The sequence below is a fragment of the Pteropus alecto genome, unplaced genomic scaffold (genome assembly GCF_000325575.1).
Source record: "Pteropus alecto unplaced genomic scaffold, ASM32557v1 scaffold29, whole genome shotgun sequence".
Classification (NCBI taxonomy): Eukaryota; Metazoa; Chordata; class Mammalia; order Chiroptera; family Pteropodidae; genus Pteropus; species Pteropus alecto.
Window position 1 is genome coordinate 1,621,001 of NW_006443120.1, and position 20,817 is coordinate 1,641,817.

Here is a 20,817-nt window from a genome sequence, read left to right on the forward strand (position 1 = left end):
GAGGTTGATTCATTAACCCATGATTCCATAGTGAGGGAGTGGCTGACTCTGATTTGACCTTCAGCCTGCTTCGCTCTCAAATCCATTGTCTAGTCCCTCTGCCTTTACTGTGCAGCACTGGCATCAAGATACAGATTCAAGTCAGATCGACTCAGATAGTCCAATTTAATTATGTCTTAACTTAGACTTAGAGTTTTCATAAGAAGCCAAGTTTGTCCAAGCATTGTCTTCATATATATGACAGTTGCAGTGATAACTAGTAATTCGATTTTACCATCAAAGGGTTTAGAGCATTTCTCTATTATCTATGGCCACAGAACCACAGGTTTTACATGAGCAAGGCCTAATCAGACAGTGTTTTTTAGGTTTAATTATGTTTACTCTTCTCGATATGAATTGTTTTTCTGTAAGTGAAGAATAACTATGCATAGACCATGTTATGTTAATTAAATTCAGCATGTTTTAGAGGATATTTCTAATTGATTTCTCTACTTTCTGACTTTCCAGTCTTGTTTTAACTTTAAGCTAGTACCTTTGCATATTCTATAAAGTTTTTTTCTCTTTTTTTCTAGAGTCTTTTTTTCTTATTTCATGAGTTTTCTTAATTTATTACTTTCTTCTCTGCTTTTTCTGGTATGTGTTTGATTTGGTTATATTTTCCACTTATGACAGCTAAGTATTCTCTATTTTTCTATATACAGAATCCACAGCACATAGAATTTCAGGAGTTTCAAAAGTTTTAGTGATTAATCAAAGCACCCTCTCATACTATAACCCATCTTTACTATCCTGGCCAAGTTGTTTATATGGAGAATGTGAAACTCAAAGAGATTTAAGGGACTTATTTAGATGTAGTAAGTGATGAAAATGAGATTTAAACTCAGGTTTTTGAGACCAATATTCAACCTTATCATCTTGCATTGAATGTTTTAAAATAGAAAGGTGGGAAGAGTGAGTCTAGTGAAGGCAGGGAAAGTGGCTAAAAATTGAATTAGCAGAGTGAACCCAAGATTCAAGAGGAACAACACTGGCTGGAATAGGAATAAGGGTTTTAGAAAAAAGATGAGAGATCAGATTGGGGAAAGGAGATCAGAATATTGGGGTCTATGAATAATTAAAATAAATTGCAAGAAGGAAGAACAAAGGATATTGAGAATTATCTAGAAAGGCAGATTAAAATAAGTGGTTCAAGGGTGTCCTGAACAGCTTGCTGCTTTTGTTTCTTTTGGTTTGTTGAATTGGAAACTACCAAAATTTTCAAGTGAATAAAATAAAAATAATTTGAGCCACTGGAAAAGATTGCTTTTAGAGCACATAGACATATATTATCATCTACCTGCGCTCCAGTTTACAGAGTGGGGCTTAGATATTCTCGAGTCCTAGAGGACTGGAGATTGTTGAACTCCATAAATTTATGGCCTAAATTCCAAATTTGCTGCTGTCCTTCCCATGTACATGGAAGATTGAGAAGGGCTGTCAAATCCTAATGGAGTTTAGTGGCTGCTAACAAGACTATATTTGGAGTGAATGACCAAGACTCCATTTAGCTTGTTTTCCAGGAGCAGGGAAATAGAGAGATCCTACTCTTAGTCATTTGAGTACATCCTTGTTTCAGGCGTCTATGCCTTTAGAGGCTGAATATTTAAGGGTTGGAGAGTGCCATGGAGTCCTGCAGAAGAAGGACCTGGGAGTGGGAAGGGTAACAACATATACATTTGTTCACTGACTTGTCCATTCTGCTTTCAAATATTTCTAACATTTCAGGGAACTCTCTACTGCTTGAGAGTCAAAGGAAGAAATGGGGTCTCCTTAAGTAGTGATTTCCATGCTAAAGAACTAAAACTGCCATTTTCGAGTAAAAGAATAGACTTTGAATCAGAGACAGACAGTGTACCTTTCTACCCTGAGTTAGGTCATCAGATTTTTTCTAGTTCAGGTTACAAAAGTTACATCAGCCATTACTTGGATTTCAGTTCAGCCTTCAGGACTTGTGGTAACAGCAATGTCATCTCAGGCGTGGCTAATGTATTGGCTATTACATTATCAGGAAACTTCATTTAATATATAGGCATATAACCTTTCACTCCATTTTTTTTTTGTTTTTTTTTAAGAAATTATTCACATATTTCTGTTGTATATTTTTAGTCTATATTTTTACTTTATATTTTTTAGCAAACTTGGAATTGATGATTCATGTCCTACATCAGATAATGAAGAATTTGGTTTTCATGCCAAGGTAAATAAAGTGCTCCTGAGTGAAATTATTTTTTCTGCTCTGAATTTAGTTTTGTGGAGTATTCTAAAATTAAGTAGTTGTCTACCTATCATTGTGTTCGTAATGGAAAATTGGTCAGCACAATTTATTTTATAGAAATATGACTACTTGAATCTTTTTTTGTTTGTTTGTTTAACTATGGTAAGTATTGAAGGTGGGGCTGAAAAAAAGAATCAGCTGGAAAATATATAGTAGTAGGAATATTATAATGGAAAGATTTCCCACAATAAAGTAGATATAACATTTGGTCAAGGATACGGATTCTGAAGGTGACTTAAAACAACAATACTCATGCCTAAATGAAATCTTTAATGGATCCAATTACTTAGTGTAATAATTGTGAAATCTACTTGGTGCCTTTCATTTCCAAAACTGTGCAGCATATTATATTTGGGTTTTTTGTTTTTTGTTTTTTATTTGTTTGTTGTTTGTTTTTCACTACAGTTTTATTTGGGTATAATACAATTGTTAGGAAGGAATGTTTTCTCTATATCTGCTCTGGGTTCTGTATTTAGACTAGTAGAAATTGTTGAAATTTGAAATTTAAGTTCTTTTTCTCAAAAGCTATATTACAAAGAGATTCCACTGTGTTCTAAATCATTATATTAAGATTAAATTTTAAAGTCTTTGTCTAATTGTAGACTGCATGCTTTGCTTAAAATAATAATAAAAAAAAACAAAATTGGTAAAATGTCAGAATCAGAAATTTTGTTGTGGTGGTGATTGTTTAAATTTTTTATTTCAATTGCAGTTGACATTCAATGTTATGTCAGTTTCAGGTGTACACCACAGTGGTTTGACATTTATATAATTTATGAAATGACCTCCCTAATTATTCTAGTACTCCCTGAGACCATACACAGTAGTTACTATATTTTTGTCTATACTCCCTATGCTATACTTTATATCTTCCTGACTACTTTATAACTGCCAATTTGTACTTCTTAATCCATTTAAATTTTTCAACCAGCCCTCCAACCCCCTTCCCATCCAGCAACCTTATATTTTTTGGATATTAACCCCTTATTGGATGTATCATTGGTGAATATCTTCTCCAATTTTTAGATTTTCTTTTCATATTGTTGATGGTTTTCTTTGCTACGCAAAACCCTTTTAGTTTAAATCATGCATATGGGTCTTTTTCTCTTATCCATTCAGTCATCCTAAATCTTTTGATAGGAGCATTTAATCCATTTAAATGTAAAGTAATTGTTCATAGTGATGTAGTAACTGCTAATGTGTGGACTGATCTCACGGAGTGGGATTGGCTGGAGCAGGGCTCTGGGGCCTGCTGAGTCCATTCTTTCCATATATCATCTGTAGAACTAATTGGGTAATTCGCTAGTGTGGTCTGGAGCTGTGGACTAGGTGTGTTGGTTTTGGGGCCTCTTGGGAAGGGCTCCAGTGCAGGCCCAGGTCAGCTTCTACTTGCGCTCAGCCCAGGGCCACCTAATAGGAGCTATAAAGTGATCTGGGGTTGGTAGCTGCCTGTGCTGGGCTTGGCAGACCCTGGGAGAGGCTATACTGTGAATTGAGGCTGGCTTCCCCTATTGCTGGACTGGTGGCCGCTTAGCAAGAGATACAGGGCACACTCAGTCCAAGTGATGCTTATTTGGGCTTTGAATTTTTTGCTCAATTTTGCTGTGAACCTAAAACTGCTCTAAAATTACAGAATATTATTTTTTAATATTTTTAAATTTATCGGGATAACATTAGTTAATAAATTTATATAAACTTCCAGTGTACAGTTCAAATATACTTTATATGTATATTGCTTTATGTATTCACCAAAAACAAAGTTCGATTTCCTTCCCTCACGATATATTTGACTCCTTTACCCTTATCTATCTCTCCACTTCTCTCCTCCCCTCTGGTAACTAGAAAACCATTGGCCATGTCCATGAGTCTCTGTTTGTTTGTCTTGTTCATTTGTTACTTTCAGTTTTATATCCCACATGTGAGTGAAATCATATAGTTCTCAACTTTTTCTGTCTGACTTATTTCACTTAACATGATAATCTCAAGATTCATCCATGTTTTTGCAAATAGCAGTATGTCACCACTTCTTTTGGCTGAGTAATATTCTATTGTATATATGTACCACGTCTTTATCCAGTCATTTATGGAAAGGCACTTCGGTTGTTTCAACAACTTGGTCACAGTGAAAAAATAGTCTATTGTTCACCATATATTCCTAATAATACTGATGTATTATTGATACATTACAAACATTTTTATATAAATTCCTACATATATTACTTACTTATGGTTTCCTTTATTCATCTCAAGCTTGTACTTGTTTGACTCTCTTATTTTTTTTCCTTGTCTTAAGCTTGTACTTGAGTGACTGTCTCAATTTTTTTATTTCTTTTTCCTCCTCAAACTTTTTTCATGTTTAATCTATTTTTTTCTTTGCAGAAAACATCTCTTCCATGTCTGCTTTTTCAGTCCACCTCTATCTGTCCTCATTGTCAACATATGAGGCCATGGTTTACTATTTTTTATGTGTCAGCTTTCATTTATTAATTATTGCCCCATCGGTTTAATCTTTTTTTTTCTTTCTTAGGAGGAGCGAATTTAAACAATCATTGGATTTTAGCTTTTGACAAAGAGAAAGCTATTCCAACCCACCTACTATAAGATACTACTAAAAATTAAACTGTCATATTTCCCCCATAAGAGATAATTCATGTAAATGTAAAGCATGCAAATACATTTCAAAATATAACAAATAATTTAAATCTTTTAATGTTAGTTTTTGTTCCCTAGTACTCTAAGCTACCCAGGAGTAAAATTTATAATCTATTGAACTATTTGAATAATAATTATTTACAGGTCAGGAAAGTAACATTTTTGGGCTTACTATGTCCTCTCTCATAATCCTCACCCCATGAGAAGATGTAGGTTTGTAAGTAGCAGAACTGGGATACAAATCTACATATGAATGATTCCAAAGCTTTTGGCCTTTGAGTGAGAGTAATGGTGAATATTAACATACTTGTGATCAAATTTGATACTTAAAACTATAATTTTTTTCTAGAATGTCATGAATCCAAGCTTAGCAAAGAAAACGACTGCTGTTCACCAATCCCTAAAAAACAGTAAGCTATTTGAAGACTGTCTCTTCTTACATTAACACTGATTTGAAGTTACAGATATTTTCATGTACTCTTTGCTTTTACCATAGCAGAAGCAAACTATGCTATTGTGAGATCAGAAAATGGAACATTGTATAAGGACGATAAAATTCATATTGAAAATGAATCTGTGGTTGAAACCCTTCCCAAACCATCAACTACAGACCAGGGATGGTCTCGTCCTGATTTTCCATCACCTGAACCTCTTCTAAAACCTTCACTCATGTCTTTAACAGTCCTTGGTCTTACAAAAGTGAGTTGTTTGTTTTGTTTTAAATGTTCTCCCTATGCTTTTTCATGTATCATCCCCCTGATCCTTGTAGTAATAAAAAGGATTCTAGGAAGAAATAGGAGTCTTCAAGATGATAATAGAAAACAAGTGTAATAGCAAGAGACATTTATGTACAGGATTGGGATTTGTAAAGGTTCATCAAAGTAAACAATTCTTAGATCTGCCATTATGGAAGGAGAGAAATAGAAAGCAACTAGAAAGAACAGCTAGATGAATGTGAAGATGAGGAGGTACAGGAAAAATTTATTTAAGAAGGGCCAGATAAACATCAAGTTTTAATGAGAGAGTTAAGATGAGGAGATTATTATAACGACACAACAGAATGAGGAGTGGGGTAACTAAGAGTAGGAACTCGCTATGTTATAAAATATAATAGAATTTATTTTAAATGCAAAACAAAGCCAGGTAAAGAAGAAAAAATGCTCAGACTTTTCTCAGTTACTTATTGCTGAATTGTATGAAGAATTGAAAGATAATTTAATTCTCAGTTTTTTTTGCTTATTGAATATTTCATTTGAACTCTTTCTCTTTAATGCTCACTTTTAAGCTTAATTCAGTGACGTCTTATATTCATTTTGGCATAAGCTTTGTTCATAGATAATGCAAAGTGAAATCTCTTTTAGGTCTTATCAGATTTATTATAAATTATAAATTGTTGTTCCTACATTTTCATGTGCTTTCTAACTTATCTTACTGTATTGTACATATCTAACTTGCTTAATTAACTTATCTTACCATTTGGTGTATTCTTCGTAGGTGTTTTAGATTTTGGTGGGTAAAATAAAGATAGAGGAAATAAATAAGTATGTTATTTAGTTTTTTCACTAATTAAAATTCAAGTATCTGATTATGTAATGAAGTTCTTAATCTCTAATCATTAAATGAGAAAATTAATTTTAAACTACAACCTTCTGAAAGGAAAAAATAGACTTTTTTTCTGTAGAGATTCTTTTTTAAAAATTTTTCTTGTATGATTTTTTTTATATGAAACATCAAGACTAAATTAAATTATAGAAACAGAAAGCAGATAAGTGATTGCCTGGGGATGGTGGTTGGGGAGTGAGGCGTGACTATTTAATAGGAATGGGATTTTCTTTTGGGGTGATGAGAATATTTTGGACCTAGAGTTGATGGTTGCACAACATTGTGAATGTCCTAAATGCTATGGAATCGTTCACTTTGAAATAGTTATTTTATGTTCTGTGAACTTTTTCTTGCTAAAAAAAAGAATACTGTCATAACAATAATCATTGAAATTAAGATATTACACATTTGAAAACAACCAAATGGGCTCACTAAATACAAGTCTTCAGTTCTCTCCTTCTTTACTTAACAGTATCTCTGAGATATTTGTTCTTTGCTACGGCTGCAGAGATTTTCATTGTGTAGAAGTTACATGAGTTATCTATTTGGTCACCTATGAGTGGACAGACAACAGTTTTGCCATTATACTGATGCAGGAAACATCTCCGAGGCTGTGTGCAGTTTACGAGCTCTTTGGAGCTAGAGATACTGATTGACCTTTTCCTACTAATACCACAATTAATAGACAAACATGCCCACATCAAGTGAATAAAATCACAATTTATGAATTTTTTCTAATAAAAAATACTTGTTATTTTAAAATTATAAGGAAAGGAAGATTACCAACAGAGTATACAAAATTATCTCTGCAAGATGATGTTTTACTTTTTAAGTTATCACCAACACTGGGTACATTTAATACTATTCTTAAAATTTTTAACTTTGGTAATCATAGTTGTTAACCTTAGAAGAAAATTCTTCCATATCTAAAAGTGTGACATCTGGGAGACTTGAGTTTTTAGTCTTTTTCTTCATTCACTCCAGCTTGGTAATCGTGGATATGTTTGAAGACTTTAAAATTTTCAACTGAGATAATCATAGTTTTATCATTTTTAATACTAGATTTCTTCTGTAGTCTTTATCTACATAATAAATAGAAGATATGGGAAATTAGTGCTATTAGTGTGCTGTTCACAGGGGAATAAGAAAACCATGTGAATTTAAAATTAGGGATTTATATTTCTCTCATACATCATAGTAGTACTTAAAAATGCCTCATATTCCATTTGCCTTTCTTGTAATTACATTACCATTTCTCTCCTAGAATTTAAAACTTGTCCTTTAAAATTAATTTTTAATAAAGGGTCATCCTGTAACATCATAAATTGATGTTTGACAATCAATGTTTTTTATTAAACTTAAAATGCTTCTCACTATAATAACTCAAAAATAAATATTTGCTCAGATCCTTAACAGAATATTTTACATTGTTGAAACAGAATTTGAAATATGTAATGGAACAATTGAATCCCATGTTTTCATTCCCTTGCTCTTGTTTTTATATTTAAAATTTCACATGTTCTGTGTAGGTTTGTATTATTTAATTACATCAGATTAATGTCTTTTTACAAACATCTATTTTCTTAATATCATATGCTTTCCCTGAGTAAGGTCACCTGTTTCTACTCCAAATGTATTTATCCAGATCTTTCTTCTAAGTCCCCTGTGTGCTTTCAGCTTGTCCCAAACTAAAGATATTGCCCCTGGCCCTTTTCCTTTTCACTGACTCTTGTAATCTGCTCTTTCATCTGTTCTCCCCATCCTAGTAAATCCACCACCGAAATACTGAAGCATAAAAAGTTCTGGACTCTAACGTTCCCTGGAATCACCACATCCAGTCACAAACTAAGTTAAATATTTTCTACCCATTGATGATTTTGTATATCTTATTACCATAATACATTTTCTCACCTTTAATTTTAAAATACTCTTTTCTAGTTTTGCATTTTTTATGATCACATTTACATTGCTGCCAGAGTGGCTGTTCCAAATTATGTTTGTGACGATGTGTCCTCTTCTCATTTTTGCCTCCTCAATACGTGAAGGTAAAATTCATATGCCAATGACACTTGCCTTGTTTGCTGTGGCTCTGATTCTCCCGTTTTCTCTCTCCATTCCATTCCCAGTGTTCCAGTCTTACCACATGACTTTGCTGCCCTCACTTACTGTGTTGTTATATACTTCATGCTTTTGCTTGTGCTGCCCTTTTTAGCATGCCCTTCACACCCTCTCCCTGCATGTATCTCTCAAGATACAGCCCTATCTTTGCAGCATTTCCTGAGCTCCCCAGACTTGTTCTTTTTCATGCCCTTACTGTACATTTTTCACTTCAGTTGCGCATGTAGCAAATGATACTTTCCTGTTCTTATTGTTTTCATGTATCTCTACTGCTCTTAGCATATAGAATGAAATCTTTTACTTATATTTCCACTTTTCCCAGGTTAGTGCCTATGATTGGTAGATACAGTAAATGTTTATTTTCTTCCTGATTGATTGATTGAGTAAGCAAGTCAATAAATACAGTATTTTCTCAAGTTTGGTTTTTGTTTTCTTTTGTTTTCATAGGAAGATGTAACAAAGCCGGTAGTTGGAAACAAAGAAAATATTATGAATATTAATGAAAGGACTCCACAGGAACAAAGAAATAAGGACAATTTGACTTATGTTGATGGAGCACATAAAAATAATACAAGTGGTAATGTAGTACCTATCTATATATATATTCTCTTCTTACATGGTGGTATAAACCAATCTAAAATGTGATGATCCATTTCCTTTAAGTGTATTTTTTTTGCTGTCTTTCTTCAAAAGTATCCCAGCTACAACTGACTTTTTTTCTTGCCAAAGTTTTAACATCCTGAATTTTTTTCTGCTATTACTTTTATATTATCAAAATATTTATAGATTTAGACTTGATATGTACCTTAAATTCTTACTAACAAATCACATTAATGTATCTATACTTACATTTTATTGTTAAACTGTTGGCATTAGGAATAGAAGAAGCGGAAGATGTAGAATCACCTTGGAATTATGAGGTACTGCCCATTTTTTTATTGTTACTATTATTATTTTAATAATAGCATTGAGTGATGTTAAAACATAAAGGTATGCTTTGACTTTAATTTCTCACCTGTGCATTTGCACATAAAAATATTTTCATGTTTTTAACCTATAACTAACTGATAAGATAACTTATAAATACAACAATACTGCATCAGACAATTCTGCTAATTTGCAAGATTCACTTAATGAATTCAATCCATACTTGTAGTAACTTAAGTATATAGTATGAGAAATAAAGGATTAAAAGTCATAAGGAATCAGTTTGGGTTCCGAAGTTAAGTTTACCTAAAAACGAAAGTTATTCCAGGTCAACCTGTGGCCAAATGTTAGATTCTACGTTTTTTTTTTTTTAATACCTTGGAACATGAGAAGATAATGCAGGGGATTTTGAAGTTATATTATATTTGTATTGTCAAGTAGAATCTGCAAAGAACAGCTTTTTTGGAAAGAAAAAATAGCATATTTTGAGTACCTTTATGGCAACCATATTTGTAGCAACTTAAGTATATAGCAGTGAGCTAATCTAAGGTGACAACTATAAAAAGAGATAAGAAAGGCATGATCTCTTAGACATAGGCATCTGATACCTAATGGTTCAAATACTATATCTGAAGTCTAAAAGTATGCTGGCATCCTGGTTCGGTCACTTATGAGCTATGAGATCTTGGAAAACTTGTATTTAACCTGTTGGAATGTCAGTGACCTCATTCATAAGAAGAATACTAATACCTACCTTTCAGGTATGTGCAATGAACAAATGTAAAAAATCTGAAATCACTTAGTAAACTGTAAAGGGTGCTAGGAAATGTAAAACACAATGATCACAGTGGTATTTAGTTACTTAACTAAATATTGAGAATGTTTTTTGTAAAGCCAAACAACAATGAAATGGCAGTATAGTCATAAAAGAATGGGAAAGTTAGAACGGGGATGTGGATTTCGAATTCTGGGGATGTTAAGTTATAATAGTTACTCGTGATATCCTATAGTGGGGATCCTCAACCCCTGGGCCATGGACCAGTACTGGTCCGTGGCCTGTTAGGAACTGGGCCACACAGCAGGAGATGAGGGGCAGGCAAGTGAGCAAAGCTTCATTTGTATTTGCAAGTGCTTCCCAGCAGTAGCATCACTGCCTCAGCTCCACCTCAGGTCATCAGGCGTTAGATTCTCATAGGAGCACCGGTCCCTTGGTGCCAAAAATGTTGGAGAGCTCTGTCCTATGGATATGTAGTGCTTTAGTACTTGAGGCCCTTTTAATGAGATCTTAAATGTTTAACCAGAAGTAAATTTCTGTTATGGAATACCAACTATGCGCTGAACAGATAGAACTAAGTCTAGAAGTTGAGGGGTTAGGCTGTAGCAATAGGAGCAGAAAAACATGCAAACAACAATCCAGTATAAGTCACCATAAGTGCTTCATGTAGAGAAAATAAACAATGTTAGGTTAGAGATATTGGGGCAGCTTATACTTGGAATATGGAAATGGGAGTATAATTTACTTGGTCAGTAAAATTCTTTCTGAATGTGTGACAAAAACCACCCGAGTGATGTATGAAAAGGAACCAGTCACATGAAATTATAGGAAAAGGACATGGTAGACAGAGAGAACAATGGATCACATCTGTTCTTCATTTTACCCTATTATCTTGGAATGACTAGGAAACAGAAAGTGGGGTAACTACCATCATACAATGATCTCAACATGGCATACTCCAAGGTTAAAATCAGTATCTGATTTTAACACTAACAAAATTTTGATATTAGAAATATTTTAAATTTAGACCAAGTACACGTATTAAAGAATTTATTTAAATACGTATATTTCAGAATGTTCTTTTATCTTGTCAGGAATGCAAAGTAGAATAGATATTTTGAAGTTAGTTCCCTGTTAATATGTGCATATAAATCAGTATTTTGTCTATGAAAGTATTTACTCTGGCCTTCCATGCTTAATTATCTGAGAGTATCCAAATGAAGACCAAAGATGGACTTGATCTAGAGAGCATAATATGAAGTTTTCTATTTAATATTTTGATTTTCAATACATGCTTCTCTTATTTTTAAGTCTAATGGCTTTTAATGTAGAGAATTTAGATATTTTCTTAGAAAGAACTTAGAAATGTTAATTCAACTTATTATTGATGTAAATTTTAACAGAATTTTTTTGCCAATACACCAAAGGAGTATGTTGATCACTTATCTGGAGCTGCAGATCAAAGAAGAAAACGTATAGTATATGGGCAAATAAGAGGTAAGGACTGCATTTTGTAAAAAAGTAATTGACAGAATGTTAGCTTAAAACGTGACTCCTCATATAGTCTAATAGCCAAAGAAAATCACCTATTAAATGCAGAGTAAGAAAAGAGAAACGGGGGCGGGAAAATGGCGTAAATGATAGAGGTTCTGTTCATTCCTCTGGCGACCAAATCAAAGTTTTGACAAAATCAAGGAGAAAACAGCAAGGAAAAATCACCTGGGATCTAGATGAACAAGCCATACAACTAGGGAGAAATCGAAAAAAGCACCCTGCAACGGCAGAGGTAGGACGAGGTGAGGACACGAGGCTGCCTGGTCCTGAGTGGGACCAAGGCTACAGCAGCAGCAGCTGCGGCAGACACTTCTTAAAGGTGCCGTGTCCACGAGTGGACTTTCATGATAACAGAGCTGCTTGCCCTGAGCACCAATGCCAGTTCAGCTGCACAGGGACTTATAAAGGGACTCTGAGTTGTCAGAGTGAGGGCTGAGGAGAGACTGACTCTGTACAGAAATGCCAGTGGTATCCACTGTTCCTCCGTTGAGCCCTACCTCCTCCCAGTGCACAGACACAGCGCTGCCATAGCCCTGATATCATCAAACTGGATAACGGAGGTCTCCGCCCAGCTGATTCCCTGAAACCCTGCCTACCTCAGCTCACAGCCCCACCCAAGCCACATCCAGGTGTATCCTCTGCAAGTCAGGTGCTCCTTGCAAAGCAGCGCCTAGACTCACTCTTGTGGCAGCAGGCTTCGGTTTCTGGTGTGGCCTTTTGAGGCATCTACAAGCACAGCATCTGTGGATTGCTTTCTGAATCTTAACAGATGGCCCTGGAGGGGCACAGACATGGGCTAAATTTGGCCTACAGCTGAACCCCTCTCAGGACTGCGCCACTGGACACCCACTACACAAATCCACACTAATAAGATGGGGAGACTTAACAGCTTTGCTTAGTACATAGAAACAGACACAGAAAGGCAGCCAAAATGGAAAGACAAAGAAGCAGAAACCATATGAGAGAACAGAACAGAGATCCAGAAATAATGAAGTCAAGCAATCTAACAGATGCAGAGTTCAAAACACTGGTTATAAAGATACTCGGTAAACTTATGGTAAGTGTAGATGAATTCAGTGAGAACTTCAATAATGATAAAAAGAAAAAAACATAAAAATGGAAATGGAAATTATAAAAGAGAACCAGTCAGAAATGAAGAACACATTATCTGAGATGAGAAGTATATTAAATGGAATAAACAAAGTGAATAAAGAAGAAGATCAAATGACCTATATAGAGAATGAGAAAGCCAAGGGCACTCAATCAGAATGGCAAGAAAAAAGAAGTCAAGACTATAACAATAATGTAAGGAGCTTATGGGACATTATTAAAGAAAAAAATACATGTCATAGCAGTACCTAAATGAAAACAGGGTGTCGAAGAGCTATTTGAATAAATAATGATGGAGAACTTTCCTAACCTGGTAAAGGAAATAGACATAAAACCTCAGGATGCTCAGGGAATCCCCAAAACTAGGAAACCAAAGAGGCTCACACCAAGGCACATTTTAATTAAAATACCAAAGTTTAAATACAAGGAGAGAATCTTAAAAGCAGCAAGAGACAAGCAGTTACCTACAAGGGAGCACCCATAAGACTGGCAGTTGATTTCTGAAAAGAAGCTATGCAGGACAGAAAGGCTTGGCACAAAATATTTGACATGATGAAGACCCAGGATCTACAACCAAGATTACTTTATCCAGCAAAGTTATCATTTAGAGTTGAAGGACAGATAAAGAGCTTCCCAGACAAAAATAAGCTAAAGGAATTTATCATCACCAAGCCAGCATTAAAGGAAATGTTGGAGGACTTCTTTAAGAAGAAAAAACATATATCAAAAACAGGAATAAGGAATGGTAATAACTACCTTCCTATCAACAAGTACCTCAAATGGAAAAGAATTAAGTGCTCCAACCAAAAGATAGAGTGGCTGAATGGATAAGAAAACAAGACCCCTACATATGTTGCCTACAAGAGACTCACTTCAAATTAAAAGACACACACAGACTAAAAGGAAGGGGATGGAAAAAGACATTGCCTTCATGGATCTAGAGGGTATTGCACTGAATGAAATGGGTCAGATAGAGAAAGACAAATGTCACATGATTCATGTAAATGTGGAATCTAAAAAACAAAATCAACAACAATTAAAGCAGAAATAAACTCAGATACAGAGAATATTTAGAGGTACTAGATAGGATGGGGGTTTGCAGGGACAAAAAAATGGCAAAGGGATTAACAGCTACAAATGGATAGTTGCAGAATAGACTTAGAGATGTAGAGTGTAGCATGGGGAAGATAGTTAACAATGTAATAAATATGTAAGGAGAAAAAGAAGTACTAGATATAGTGCGGTAATCACTTTGCAAGTTATGTGGATCTCTGATCACTATGCTGTACAACTGAAACTGATATATTATCATATGCCAACCATCTGAAAAAAAATCATTGAATTGTATAATGTAAAATACAAGGAACTAATTGTCTATTATATTTCAATAAAGACGAAAAAAAGAAAACATAGAAAAGAGAAATGATCAGTAGTATTTTATATCTGGTATCAGCAACAGATTAAACTGATAGTGCCACTAAAGGACCTACATTATTTGTTCTGCTTCATGATACTCTAAGACCTAAAGAAACTCAGGAAATAAAAAACAGGGAAAGAATAAAAAAGCAAATGAAGACTAAGAAAGGCAAAAATTAGAGGAAGTTAATGAAACAACAAAAGCAGATATATGCACTGGAAGTTGGTAAAATAATTCTTTAGAAAAAGTCATATCAGAGTATTAGAAATACAGAAAAAAATATATAAAGTAAGCTTCCAGTACCAAAACTTGTCAGAGACATACAGCAAAGTGTCCTAACTCTTCCTCTTTTCCTCACTGTTGGGAAGGCATTACAGATTGAGGTACCTGATTACATAGAACTCTATTTTTGGTATCTATGTTTGAGGAAAATGTTGATACAAATAATAAACCAAAATTTAAAAAATGTAAGATTTAACTCTAATGGGTTTTTGTTGTTGTTGTTGTTGTTTTGGTTTGGTTTGTTGTTTGTTTGTTGTTGTTGTTGTTTTTTGATACCCTAAATTTTCCAGTTTGGAATCTGTGTACTGATTATGGATTTATTTGACCCTAATATTTTTCTAATATTGCTGGTCTTCAGACTGTGCTCAGAGAAAGCGGAAAGAAAAGGCATTGGATAGTTCAAGATGTGCGAGGGACAAGAAACAGCATTATCTTGTTTTTATTTCTGAGCATGTTTATAGCAAAAGGGAAGCAAGGAGATGAAGCAGTAGAAATAATAGATGTCAGATATTGCTGCTAAAAAGAGAGAGAAAAGGGAGTTGGGAACAATCCACAAAGGGAATGGAAAAGGAGGAAATATGAAGACCTCAGGTCTAGAAATTATTTTGAATAGGAAGGTGTATAATGAAAGGAAAAAAGGAGGAAAGGATGGCATTAGTTAGGTAATTTTGGAGTTGATGAGGAAATTTGAGAGACCTCAGTTTAGCTGGCTTTAGAATATTTGCACTGAAACAGAAGATGAGATCATGGATGCTCCAGACAACACTAGAAGCAGAAGTGCAAGAATTGGAGTAAACTGTAGCCACTCAGTTATCCTCCTCCTGCTTATCAGGTATCAAAGATATATGTTACATTGGTATTTGTTATTTGAAGGAGATTCATTTGAATATAGAAGCGTTGACTCTTTAATATTAAAGTAGCTAATAATTGAATAAAATAGTTTGTTCATAAAATAGCCTCTTCAAAGGCCAGCATGATATACCATTCCAACTAATTCTGGAAACAAAAGAAATTATAGAGTTCATTACCTAAGTGCTAACATTGTTATTTTCAGAAAATATTATACTGATGTTGAAACATACAAGATTTTAACATCTAAAATGTCTTTGGCCATTTAATAAATTTTTCTCTTTTTAATGATACTATTTCAATATCGAACGCTGATTACGCATTATTTCTTCAATGTGTTTTATGTATCTTTTTGCATGAGTGGATCATGAAAGTTTAAAAGATGGCTAAACTAGAGAATACAAGTAATGTAGGCATAACAGTAGCCTACATTTGCATGGAAAAAAATAAATATTTCTCCTATTATTGTACAAGTAGATATCCTAGCTAGTCAATTCATAATCCTTTCTCAGGTGATACATGACTTATGCACTTGCCTGAACTCTCATGACAACTGTATACTTGCTAAATTACAGGACAAATTGAAGATCATGATGAATACTTGTAGCATAATGGTATAAATGATTTGATTCTATTGCATGACATATAGGCTGTTGCATTCTATCATCAGGTTTCACATGGATCCTGTCAGGGTCATGATTTGTTTCTCAAAAAAAAGATTACTTTTCACCCATCAATCAGCATGTTGACATTGGTATATGCACACTGATCTAGTGGAAATATAACCTTTCTTTTGAAAGCTCAGCTGCATGTTTTGTTAAACCTATATTTCCGTTTTTTCTTCAGTATTCATAATGGATTTGCATTTATGTCTTGTTGCTGTCCTAATACTTCCTTCACTCTCTCCCCCCCAAAAATATAAACACCTAATATAGTCATTTCCCAAACCAAATATGAGTATCCGCTCTATACTAACTGAGTACGAATGTACAGTTGGCTTTCATATTCACATATCACTGAGTATATGTCCCTTTGCATTTTTAGATTCTCTTGAAAAACATCCTCACTTGAAGGTAATAACTTTTATACTTTTTATCTTGAATAATGAAGTACAGATTGTATGAAATGTACATTAGTTTTTAATCATTTGTTTCAAAACCCATTCAGCCTACCATTGAAGTGAAAGATGCTGTGGTTAAAAAAGCAGTAGAAATAAAGGATACACTAACATCCAGATCAGGTAAATTTTGTAAAACAATATTAACTCTGGAAGAAAGTACAGAAGATACTTGGCATGCTCATAGTCTTCATATTCCTAATTCCTTTCTCTCTCCCTCTCTTTTCCAAGCATGATTATAGCTAAATAGAAGCAAGGGGATGAAGCAGCAGAGATGATAGATGTAAGGTACTACTGCTAAAGAAAGAGAGGTTGGGCAGGGGGCGGGAAGATGTGGTGAGACAATCTACAAAAAGAATGGGAAAAGGGGAAGTATCTAGACCAAAAGTATATAAATTACTTTTGGAGAAGAAAGAAGATAGTGAACAAAAGGAGGGAAGAAAGGAAGATATTAGCTAGGTAAATATAGAGTTGATGAGGAAATTTGAGAGGCCTCACTTTAGAAGGCTTTAGAATATTTGCAATGAAACAGAAGATGAGATCATTCCTATCCAGAGAACACTAGAAGCAGAAAGAAGTTCAAAAATTGGGATGAACTGTAGCCACTCACTTATCCATCTTAAGATAATCAGGCATCAAAGGTATATGTTACACTGGTTTGTGTTATTCAAAGGAGATTAGTTTGAATACAGAAGTATTGGCTGACTTTTTAAGATAGTTAATTTTTGATCAGTTAGCTGGTTCATAAAAATTTTTTAAAGACCAGCATGATATATGAAGCCCAGCTAAGTATGAAAAAAAAAGAAAAGAAATTCTAGCATTTATTCCCTAAATGATAAATATTTACTTTTAATAACATTACACTGATTTTTAAACATAAAAGATTTTACTATATATTTCTCTTTCAATTAATTTTTCTTATATTAATAATCATATTTCAATGTTGTAAGCTCATTACACATTACTTCTTAGATATATTTTCTGTACATTTTGCTGAAGTGGTTTAAGATCTTTGAGGTGGCCAAATTAGAGGACAGAAGAAATTTAAGCATAGCAGTTGGGGACATTAGTATGGACAAAATGAATAGTTTTATTAAGTATTGTTCTACAAGTGTATATCCAAGCTGGTCAATTCATATAACTTTCTCAGTTGCTAAATCAATTATGCATTCAACCGAATTCTCATGACAACTGTGTACTTGCTAAATCAGAGGGCACATTGATGATCATGATTAAAACTTGTAGCATAATGATATAAATGACTCTGATGATCTCAATTCAAGATATTCTGTTGTATTCTATCATCAGGTTTCACATGGATCCTGTCTGGGTCATGCTTTATTCCTCTCATGAAAGATCATGTTTCACCTCATTAATCAGCATGTTGACATTGGTATAGGAAGAATGATCTTGTTTAGTGAGAATCATTGAAACATAACCTTACTTTTGAAAGCTCAACTCTCCCTTTCATTAAATTATACTTCTTTGCAGTATATATAGTGGATTTATATTTCTGTCATGTTGCTCTTCTATACTCTTTCACTACTCCCCAAAAAACACTAACCGCTACTACAGTCATTTCCAAAGCCAAACATGAGGATTCAGCTCCACACTAACTCTGCATGAATGTGTAGATGGCTTTCCTAGTCACATATAATTGAGTACATGTCCCTTTGCATTTTTAGATTCCCTTGAGAAATATCCTCACTTGAAGGTAATAACTTTTATATTTTTATCTTGAATAATTAAGTATAAATTATACTTAATTTATACTTAAATTAATGTACATTAGTTATTAATCATCTTGTTTCAAAATCCATTCAGCATCCCATTGAAGTGAAAGATTCTAATCCCAAGAAAGCAATAGAAATGAAGGATATACATACCAGATCAGGTAAATTTTGTGAATCAAATTGAACTCTCAAAGGGAGTACACGAAAATATTTGACATGCTCATTGTTTTTCTATTTCTTTTTTTACAAATTTATTTGACAGTTTTGAGATAAAGTAGATGTCATTTTGGTATCCATGTTTGAGAAAAAAGTTATTTACAAAAATAAGTAAAATAAAATTTTAAAATGTAATCTTTAACTCTGATCTGTTTTGTTTTGGTTCAGTACTCTAAATTTTTCATGCTGGAATTTTTGTACTTATTTGAATTTCCCAGAAGTTGATGATAAAGTTTCTTCTCACTATTTTAAAATATTTATTGAGTTCCAACCTTTACTTAGAGTAAAGCTTCAGTTTCTAATATATCACTGTGTTTTAAAAGTATATCATCTAAATGTTGTCATACCGATGAGCTTATTACAACCAGTTTTTCTGATTAGCTGACTCTGTGGGCGGGGGGGGGAGGAGAGAGGGTGTTGTTTATGATGTCTTTGATGATTGAAAATAAAGAAGAAATTCATCATAATGAATATTTGGTAGACACAATCTTTTTAAAAAAGTAATTCTGATACTTTTAGCCTTAGGATCTTTTTTATTATATTAATAGTTCTTGAGAATATTAAATAATTTTTAAAATTAGGTTTGATATATATAGAGAGAGACAATATTTTAAATTAAAACTGAAAATTTTCAATTACAAACACACACAGTCATACATTCCATTAGCCATTAGAAGTATGACCCCTTAATCATAGAGTTGTGATGTTACCACATTTCATGTCTGTGGAAAACTCTACTGTACACTTATACTAGAATGAGAGTGAAAAGAGCAAATAACATTTAGCATTCCTGTGAAAATAGTTTGACCTCTTGGACTCCCTAAAACAATGGATATTTGGACTCTAGGCATTCTCAGATGATACCAAGAAACACCGTTTTATAACTTATATGGGGTTCGTGGATATGAAATTATAAAGAAACCCCCCATGATAAAGCAGGCTTTTAAGCTTTACTTCTACATTTGTTGCTTTTTTCTTTCACTTGTCTTAAAAAGTTTGAATCTAAGAAATTTGATTTTTTTAGAAAAGGAAAATGTGTGTGTTGTATACTCATTTTCTGTCACATGACACTCTTGGTGGATTGTGGTTGACCTAGATGTACTTACGTTTACATGAAACAATAAGGTCACCCAAGATTGTCATTGTCATATGAATTTCTGTTTATCTAAGGCTTAGGAAGTAAATTCTGAAGATATTGGTGGATTTTAAAAAGACCATTTTATTGTAATTAAGTAGTTTCTTATTAAAGGTAGTATCATTCATTAAAAGTTTTTTCAACTTAAACTTAGAATAAATGGTTAGACAGAAATTTTGATAATAACAAAAATTTCGTACCCTGAAGAATCTTAATTACTAATAAGCAAAGGTTTTCTGGAAAATACCCCATGTAATAAAAATTGCTGAGTGACAATCATTTATTAAACTTATCTATGTGAATGGCAAGTATAGGACATATAAAATAAAATATGTTGTGAAGGAGCAGTGTCCTTGGGGGTTGACAGAGACGTGGCACTGCTGCTCTGGAGACAGAACTTTTACAGGTTAGTGAAATTAGTATTGCTTACATTCTAATTAATGAAAACTTTATTTTCAGATTCTTCAGATTGGGAATGTCCTAGTTTGCCCCTCTATCATGAGACCTGTCAAAGACCTGGGGATTTGAATGTTGACAATAAATGTCCATTTGTATCACAATCGATGACCCCACATCAGTCAGCATCCACAGACTTTGGACAGATGACCTTGATACATAAAGACAAGACTAATATTGAAGCTGTGTTTCTAATAGGGAAGGATAGGCTCCATGACCTGCATGGATCACAGCTACCAGAAAACAGAGAGAGCAAAGAAGGTAATAAAGAAACAAAAAAAGTTCAAACCTAGACCACCACTGGGGGCTTCACCATACTTCTGAGTTTTCAAAAATCATTTTGTGGCAAAATCTAGTTTTCTTTTGTCTGTGCAACACACATCATAACATAGCAAACTCTTGGCATTTTTCCTATAACCAAGGTGACATATACCTATATAAGAAGGAAAATTGGGGAGAAAGAGTAATTTCATTTAGATCAGTATTTAGCATGTGTTTGGCATTGGGTACCAAGATTTTATTTAGAACTCTAAGACTAGATGGAAAAACTAGGTAGAGAT

General features: G+C 33.8%; 1 protein-coding gene across 1 annotated transcript in view; it reads left to right on the forward strand.

Annotated features, from left to right (window-relative positions):
• LOC102879118 (ankyrin repeat domain-containing protein 26) overlaps positions 1-20,817 on the forward strand; it is a 104,436-nt gene that overhangs the window by 38,377 nt on the left and 45,242 nt on the right. Inside the window, 9 exon segments of the mRNA XM_025040540.1 lie at positions 5,316-5,376; positions 5,463-5,665; positions 9,134-9,263; positions 9,563-9,606; positions 11,792-11,885; positions 15,901-15,977; positions 15,980-16,034; positions 16,645-16,673; positions 16,768-16,840. Coding sequence (XP_024896308.1) covers positions 5,316-5,376; positions 5,463-5,665; positions 9,134-9,263; positions 9,563-9,606; positions 11,792-11,885; positions 15,901-15,977; positions 15,980-16,034; positions 16,645-16,673; positions 16,768-16,840 — 766 coding nt within the window.